Source organism: Lutra lutra, chromosome 10 (assembly GCF_902655055.1).
Source record: "Lutra lutra chromosome 10, mLutLut1.2, whole genome shotgun sequence".
Classification (NCBI taxonomy): domain Eukaryota; kingdom Metazoa; phylum Chordata; class Mammalia; order Carnivora; family Mustelidae; genus Lutra; species Lutra lutra.
In genome coordinates, this window is record NC_062287.1 from 68,148,140 (window position 1) to 68,157,220 (window position 9,081).

At 51.1% G+C, this 9,081-nt stretch overlaps 1 protein-coding gene across 1 annotated transcript; it reads left to right on the forward strand.

Annotated features, from left to right (window-relative positions):
* Positions 1 to 578: 578 nt before the first annotated feature.
* On the forward strand, positions 579 to 4,914 carry RASSF10 (Ras association domain family member 10). Its single transcript, XM_047693777.1, has one exon. The coding sequence runs from the start codon at positions 874 to 876 to the stop codon at positions 2,368 to 2,370; it is 1,497 nt and encodes a 498-aa protein (XP_047549733.1). The 5' UTR covers positions 579 to 873; the 3' UTR covers positions 2,371 to 4,914.
* The last annotated feature ends 4,167 nt before the right edge of the window (positions 4,915 to 9,081 follow it).

Here is a 9,081-nt window from a genome sequence, read left to right on the forward strand (position 1 = left end):
CTCCACCTCTACACTAGCTCATGGAACACAGGGCTATCTACTTCTCCTTAAATATGTAAATATTGCTTCCTGATGAGGAGGGCTGGAGGCCTTTCGCGTTAGACGCGGCGCTTACAGCTCCCAGCTGGAGGTCACAGCTCCCAGCTGGAGGTCACGCGCTGCGGTGGGAGAGGCTCAGTTAGAGACGCTGCGCATCTTGGTTTTCTGGTCCGCGCAAAAGGCACTTGCCGGACAGCGCGGCTTTGAAGGACCGAGGGCCGGGAAAGGCGAGAAAGTCAAGGTGCGTACAGCTAGCTCTACACGCAAAGGAGGGAAGCCAGTGGGCAGAGGGAGACGCAGCGATGATTTCCCCCGCCCTCAGGCACGAGCTCCAGCTCTTGAGCAGAAGGGTCTACGAGTCCGCCGTCGTGCGGACGCGAAACAGGGCGGCGCGTCCCCTGAAGGGGCCGAGATCTCCGCCTCCGGCAGCGGGAGAAAGGGGTTGCACCGAGCGCTCGAGGCGCTGCGAGGCTGCGAGGGGCGGGTCTGGGCGCTGCCCCTCCCGCGCTCCGGCCTGGGTTCTGGGCGCTGGGGGCGGGCAGGGGAGGAGCCACGTGGGGAGGAGCAAAACCTGGAGGCCCCGGGAATCTTGGGCAGAGCCAGAGCCGCAAGAGCCGGATCCCGGGCGCCCAGCCCAGGGAGAAAAGCCAGCCGTCCGGGCCGAGCGCCGCCACGGAGTCCGTGCGCAATCGGCGAGAAGGGCTTGTGCCGACGGTTCGAGGCTCCTAGGCTCCTAAACCGTCGCAGAGCTGCTTGGCTGCCCGTCCCCCACCTTCCCCCTCTGCCGCCCCGCCGGGGCCCAGACCGACCCGCCACCTGCGTCCCGGTTGCGCCATGGATCCTTCGGAGAAGAAGATATCGGTGTGGATCTGCCAGGAGGAGAAGCTGGTGTCTGGTCTCTCTCGCCGCACCACCTGCTCGGACGTGGTGCGGGTGCTGTTGGAGGACGGCTGCCGGCGGCCGCGGAAGCAGCGGCGTGGACGGCGGCGGGGGGCGGCCAGCGACTCGCCAGGCCGGGAGGAGCTGCGGGAACTCCTGGACGAGGACGACGAAGACGACGATGAGGCGCTGCCGCAAGGCATGCTGTGCGGACCCCCGCAGTGCTATTGCATCGTGGAGAAGTGGCGGGGCTTTGAGCGTATCCTGCCCAACAAGACGCGCATCTTGCGTCTCTGGGCCGCCTGGGGCGACGAGCAAGAGAACGTGCGCTTCGTGCTGGTGCGCAGCGAGGCGTCGCTACCCAACGCGGGCCCCCGCAGCGCCGAGGCGCGCGTCGTGCTCAGTAGGGAGCGCCCCTGCTCGGCCCGGGGGGTCCCGGCGCGGCCCAGCCTGGCCATGACCCAGGAGAAACAGCGGCGGGTGGTGCGAAAGGCCTTCCGCAAGCTGGCCAAGCTCAACCGGCGGCGCCAGCAGCAGCCGTCGTCACCCTGTTCGTCCACGTCGTCGTCCACCGCCTCATCCTGTTCGTCTTCTCCGCGGGCCGCCGAGAGCACATCCGTGGAGCGCATGGAGACGCTGGTGCATTTGGTGCTCTCCCAGGACCACACCATCCGCCAGCAGGTGCAGCGGCTCCGGGAACTGGATCGCGAGATCGATCGCTATGAGGCCAAGGTGCACCTGGACCGCATGCGGCGACATGGAGTCAACTACGTGCAGGACACTTACTTGGTGGGCGCAGGCATCGAGGTGGACGGGCCCAGCCCGGGAGAGAAGCTGGAGGCGGCCGCGGCTCCCCTGGACGGCGAGGCGCAGGCAGCCGCGCTGGAGGAGCTGGCCCGGCGGTGCGACGACCTGCTGCGCCTGCAGGAGCAGCGAGCCCAGCAGGAGGAGTTGCTCGAGCGCCTCTCGGCCGAGATTCAGGAGGAGCTGAACCAGAGGTGGATGCGGAGGCGCCAGGAGGAGCTCGCGGCGCGGGAGGAACCCCTGGATCTTGACGGCAGCCACGACGGTGAGCTGCTGCTGGAGCAGGAGCGGGTCAGGACGCAGCTCAGCACCAGCCTCTACATCGGGCTCCGGCTCAACACGGACCTGGAGGCTGTCAAGTCGGATTTGGATTACAGCCAGCAGCAGTGGGACACCAAGGAGCGCGAGCTGCAGGGCCTTCTCCAGACTTTGGACACGTTGGAGCTGACGGTAGCGCCCGACGGGACTCTCGGCTCTGGCGATCCCTCCCGGGAATCCCGGCCTCAGGGCCGCGCCGAGGTGTGGGTGGATCAGGCCCGCGGGCTGGCCAAGAGCTGTCCCGGCAACGACGAGGACTCGGATACCGGGCTGAGCTCTATGCACAGCCAGGACTCGGACTCGGTGCCAGTGTGCGAATCTCTTGTGTAAGGGGAGCAGGGTAGGAGAGGGGGACGACCCTCCCCACTTCCTCGCAGAAAGCACTGGCATGGCCCTCTCAGGGACTTGAAACCAGGTTGGGGGTGGGCCAAGGACCCCTGCCGGGGAGCAGCGCACCCACTGGCCCCGGGAGGGGGGAGGGGGGGAGGGCTGGGGACGCCTGTCCTGCGCTCCTCTGGTTCCCCAGAGAGTAGTGAGGGGGTGCGGGGGGAAAAGGGAGGCCAGGTCTCCGTTTCAAGCTCGTTCAGGGGAAGGAGGGAGGAAGGTGGTGAGAACCTCCCGTACTGGAAAACAAAAGCCCCAGGGAAACTGACGTGGTTCGAACCCATTTTCAAAAAAAAGAAAAAAGAAAAAAAAAAGTATTATGAAGATTTCAGCAATCTTCTGTATGGGAAGGACTGATGGCAGCTAGAACTTCAGTTTGTGGTGCAAAGTGCTTTTAAAAGAAACTCTTGGATGAAAAGGAAATTCCTTGAATGTTAATTGTGACTGTGAACGTGTTAAAACTAGCCAAAGAGGAGCACTGGTGTTGGTCTCAGCCTTACTTACATCTCTGATAAAACCCACAGGCACCCAAATCCTGGCTCTTTACATTTCTGCAGATTGGGGAATTGCCCATCTGCTAAACTGCTTGTCTTTCTTTCAGAGGCTGAGCTGAGTGGCCGCCTAATGCTGCATTTCCTCTCTGCAAGTACAGTGTGTGTTCAGATAGAATCCCTTCCCTAAAATAACCTCTTATTATTACAAAAGCCAAACATAACGCTTTTGAGAGAGAGAAGCCTGTCAGACACAATCCCTGGTTACAGTTTAATCGAGGCTCCTTGGGATTTGCTGCTGCAAAGGGACCTGCACTGTCCTTTCTTAACACCTCTGCTGTCCCTTCATGTACGAAATCACTGTTACGCCAAGAAGAAAAAAAAGGGGGGGTAGTGTTGCAGAATTCAAGCGAAGTGCGACTGAAGTTACTATTTAATGAGCACTCTGAGGAAACTGAGACTTGAAAGCAAAGATCTTTGTTAGTGTTAGGCTTCTGAACCAAGCTATAGGATTAAAACCAACCATGACCTCAAGGTATTTTACTCCAACCCAAGTCCAACTTCAGTAGCTTTGGTCAAAGATTCAGTAGTTACTTGTCCAAGCCTAAGTGGAAAGTGCAAACATCAAGGTTTACCCGATAAGGCTCCCGAAAGAAAACATAAAATAGAACAGTCTAATAGTACACCTTGGGTGAGTAATTTGATTAACCGGGGCACGCAGCCGTAGATAAATACATAGGAAAGTGGGCTTAGGGACGACTTGAATTACTCTTGCCTGGTTCATGCCTTTGAACACGCCCGGAGATACAAGTGTGACACCTCTCTCTTGCTAGCTGGTGACCGAGCCCCTGTGGGGACGCAGTGTAATTGTTCCAGTTATTTCAACAGAAGTGATAAGTTGTAGCTGGCTGTTGCCCCGTGGAAGGAGCCTGTTGGCGGAGTTCCCTCTGGAGCTCTGTACTTCTGAGGAATGTGGGATCTAATCTCTCCTGAGGAGGTCCTAACAATGGGGTGTGTGTGTGGGGCCAGCCTGCTCCAGAAGCCCGGTATCCACCTAACGATGGAGAGGCAGGCTCCAGTTTCAACACAAGTGAAGATAACTTAAAAGGTCTTGCTTTTTCGAGAAGTTTCTTTTCCTTGGAGAGCTTCTCTGTCTACTTGTTGCCAGTGGGGACCTGCCCACCTCACCCCCTTAAACCAATTAAACCGTCTCCTTTTTGGACACAGCCCTCCCATCCCCGCACTATTGCAACACATGTGGATATTTCAGATTTTCAAGTAAAATGAGAATGAAATGGCCGTTTTCTTAATTGATGTTTTCAAAAGACATTAGCTGGCATAATTATGGTTTTTTAGTCTCCTCGGATGCAGAAAATGTCAATGCGTTTGGTCTTGAGCATGATTAAAATGAGAAAGGGGCCGAAAGAAAGCCACTGTCCCTAGACGATCATTTGATTTGGTAAACACAAAACCTAATGATAGCTTCCCTTTTGAGGCAGAGGTAAAATCCTCATAAGAGTGTGACAAACGCTACTTGTCTGAATGGTTTATGCTGGCAATGGGCTGACCTGGTGGTTTTTAAAATTATTGTGCCTTTTTTCCCCCCAGTCCCCTAGAGTGGTAGGGAGGTGGTTCTTAGATGTTTATTAACTCAAAAGGGAACACAGAAGTTGGCAGAACAGGACTGCCTGGCAGAAAAGGGCTGTTTTCTTATTCACTATTATTATTTTAAACTCTGACAGGCCGCTGACATCAGCAAATACGCCTGAAGCCTCTAAAGCAAATTAAGCCACATCACAGGGAGAAGGCCTGTGGGATTCTCTAGTGCCCTCCTTCTAGAACCTTCCTGTCCTGTCCACCTGAAGATACTTCTCCAGTCAACTCTTCAGGCAGTGTGGAGGCTCTGTTTGTAGCAGAGGGCAGCCCAGTCTGCCCATTTCACCTTTCATCCAAATCAATTATGTCCCCAGAAGGCACTCTCTGTCTGTAGGAGATAGGAGCGGGGGGGGGGGGGGGGGGGGGGGGGGGTGTGCCAAAATAGAAAAGAGACAATAGCTTCTTTTACTAAGAGCTTTCGCAAGTCTGAGAGAGGTGGAGTATGGACATAAAAAGGACCGACACAGCGCCTGTGCCTAGAAAGTGCCTCATAGGTGCTAGATGCTGAAAAAAAGTTATTTCACTTAAAAAATAATCATCCTGGCACTAAGAATGAGAATGACCTCATTGAGGTGAAAGCATCAGCGCTAAGGATGTCAGAGCCCCTGGGAGAAGTGCCCCCTGTTCTGGTGTCTGAGCAGAACGGAGATCCTGGGGAAGAACCAGCCAACTCGTGGAGGACGGGACGAGGCCCCATCCTTGCTGGGAACTGATAGCCTGTATCTTGGCTTTGATCTTAAGTAGCCCCTTCTCAGTCATCTCCCAAAACAGAGCGGTTTCATCGGTATCTCTGTGTTCGCTTATAAAACGTGAGGACGATGATTGGCTAATTAGAGAAGTTACATACTGTGGTCCTTGGGACGAACCTGAGAATAGCAGAAGTAAAAAAGAAAAGAAAGAAAAGTCCCTCAAAATCCCATCACCAAAAGCTTACTATACTGTCAAAATCTGGCATATTTTCCTCCCTGACCTTTTGAATTATGAAGATTTTGTATTCCACTTCTTATTTTAAGAAAATAATTGAAATGAGGTTGTATGGATGCTTTTAGGCTCAGGTTCTGACTATGTAAAGGCTCCATCCCTCTGTTGGGTGTTCCATTGTGCATATAACTGTTCTCATGTCCGTAGGTTGTTCCTGGTAAAAAAAAAAAAAAATATATATATATATATATTTTTTTTTTTACTATTATAGCACAACATTGTGATAGGCTGCTTTGGGCATGTGTCCCTTTTCCCTGGTTAAAACAGAAAGAGACTTTCCAGGTCAAAGAGCACAAACATTTAAGGACTTGATACTTAATCGCCAAATTGCTTTTGGAAAGATTTGTTCTAATAACAACCTGCTGTAGGTGATGGGGCCTATTTCCCCACACCTTGGCTTTCATTAGATAGTACATTTTGTTAAGAAAACATTTTAACTAGAATTAATTAATTAGTACTTTGGGGCTCCAGGAATGCAGGGCTGGCAACTGCTGGCTTAAAATACCCTTACAACAGAAATGTGCATCGTCTGACCAGAAGTGGGAAGAGGATATGATGCTTTCTCTCCTTCCTGTTTTCCTTGTCTTCCCTGAGCACCTGCTTTGTAACAGCGATCTTGTCTCATATCAGAGCTGGCCAACAATCGGTCTGGGCAGGAGGGCCAAAACTCCCCACGAGCAAGAGTAGGAGAATTAACATGTAAGAGAAACAGATTTACAGAAAGCAAATATTTATTAACGTTTTTTTCATCTTGAGTCCATGAGAAAAGGTTATTCTTAGAAGGTGATGTTTTAACATGTATTTGATTTTGTGCTTCTCCCTACCCACTCCTATTAAAAATTATACCAAAATAAAATAAATACATCAGCCCACTATTAACAGCCTCTAAAGAACAGTTTTGCTTTTTTCTGGGAATTTCTTTCTACCTATGACATGACACCTGAGCTTATCTTTAAATTCTTGGAAAGGGAAAATTTGGCCATGAAAATTTGTAAAATTTCCCATGTGGAAATGTTTGGGAAATGGATTGTCCTACACAGAAAGGAAGGAGGATGAGGAAAAACTTTTGCTGAGTACTTTCCAAATGCCAGATCCTTGTGCTGAGTATCGTCCTGTGAATTTCCTCTGCATTTGTCTTGTGAGAGAGAATTATCTAACCTCCAGTTTTTACAGACAAAGACACTAAGACCATCTAGCTGGTAAGTAGCAGAAGCAGGACTTAAAGCCTGCTTTAAAGCCCCCTAGCCTGACTAGAAGACCTGTGCCAATTTTGCTCTGTACACCGGGCAGGTCATACCCATGAAGGGTTCGGCGTGTCAGGAGAAGAGATTCCTCACACGTGCTAGAGTGTTGGCCCCAGAAGGGCCTCAGAGTTGACCAAGTGTTGTCCAAGTATTTCCACCAGGATAGTGGAGTGACTTTCTCAAAATCATGGAACCAGTAAACATCTACTAGGTGGGGATTTAGGAAAAGATAAAGGAGGAGAAATTCCTGTGTAAATATCTGGGCATATTTCTGTCAGAGGTGAAGTCCTTGCCAGTGGAAAAAAAATTCTCCCCCCCAAATGAACACCCTATGTATTGGCATGGAATTTTCTACTGAATGCCGTAAGGGGACAGGTGACTAGTCAGAAATGGGGACTCCTCAGCCATCGGGGCAGTGTGCTGTTCACAATCACATCTGGAAGGTGGTACCATGGCTGTGCTGAAATTGTCTTCCCCCACCCAGTTCCCCCCCCACTCAGTCCCCCCGGGCATTTTTAACCATACCTCATTTCTGGTTGAACCTCTGGACACCTGAGGACTAGGGTGGGGTGTCAAGGGAGAGAATGTTGGGCGTTCTGAGGACTCCCGTCCTGTGGACATAGGCACGCACACTTGATTTGGGGTCTCTGTGGCCACACTCACTCCCCCTGAACACGTGGATGGCTTTGAAGGACCGCTGCCCCAGCCTCTGCCCCTCTCCCCCATTCCCTTAACAATTTTTTTCTGTCTCAGACCCCTCCAGGATTCCCCATAGCTTTCAGGATGAAATCCACCTTTCTTAGCGGAATTTATCGGGTTGTTGCTTATCTAGCTCAAGACCCTCCCCTGCCGTCAAACCACCGAAGCAAACGGATCCCATCTCTTCCTTCAGGTCACACCGCCACCCTCTGGTTGTGCAAAGCCCTTTTCCTCTTCAACTTCATGATTCCCTTCGTCCCCCAGTTCCACCCCCATTTCGCTTCTTCCTCCCACCAGCAACTGTTATTCTAGTGTATTTAATCCATGACCTTCCCAGCCACCTTACATATTCAGGGCTGTCCTGTTGCACCCTCCAGGGGGTGCTATTCACGTTGTGGTCTGCAATCATGCTCCAGAGGGCACCATCCCCATGGAAACTGTGTAAATGGTAACCCTGAAGTTGAGCAGTGTGCTAGCACAATACCTTTGCTCATGTGTGTATATGTAACTTCGAAAGTAGAATGAAGGGCTCCTGGGTGGCTCAGTTGGTTAAGCATCTGCCTTTGGCTCAGGTCATGATCCCAGCGTCCTGGAATCAAGCCCCGAATCGGGCTCCCTGCTCAGTGGGAAGTCTGCTTCTCCCTCTGTGCTGCCCCCACCCTGCTCATGCATGTACACTATCTCTCAAACAAAATCTTTTAAAGAAAAGTACAATGAAATGATTGTGTGCTTATATCTAATATACATGACCTTTATTGGACCATAAAGCTCACTATATTTTTTTTTCCCCCCACAACACGATGTCTGTGGGAGCACGCTGCACTCTGGTTCATAAATCTTGTTCATTCTTTTCTTTTCTTTTTTTTTAAAGATTTTTTATTTATTTATTTGTCATAGAGAAGCGAGAGTGAGCACAGGCAGACAGAGTGGCAGGCAGAGGCAGAGGGAGAAGCAGGCTCGCTGCCAAGCAAGGAGCCCGATGTGGGACTCGATCCCAGGACGCTGGGATCATGACCTGAGCCGAAGGCAGCTGCTTAACCAACTGAGCCACCCAGGCGTCCCTGGTTCATTATTTTCTGATCGGCATGGTATTCCATAGCTAATGTCTACATTTCTTTGCAAAGGAAACCTTGGTTGTTACCAAATCCTTACTTTCTCAAACAGTGTTACAATGAACACAAGCAGACCTCAGGGGCCCTGTGTGAGACTTTGAGGTTTAAACCCGGAATTTTGAGCTCTCCCAATGGCTGTGCCAAGTTAGGCTCTTCCTGGCTGTGAAGATTCCACATTTCCCCCACAGCCTCTCCAGTACTTGATATTGGCCAGCTTTTTACTTTTTAAAAATTTGCTTTAATTTGCATTTCTTTGAATTCTAGTGAAATTAACTTTCATATGCTTATTATCCTTTGGGTTCTCCTTCTGTTTATTGCCTGTTTTTATCTGTCATTTTTCCTTAGGGTCTACCTTTTCTGGGAGGAATTTGCAGAAATTCCTACATGTTCTGAATATTAATATCTTGTTAACTATAAAGCAGCTATAAATATCTTATTCTAATTTGACTCTATCTTGACTGTATCTATGGTAAC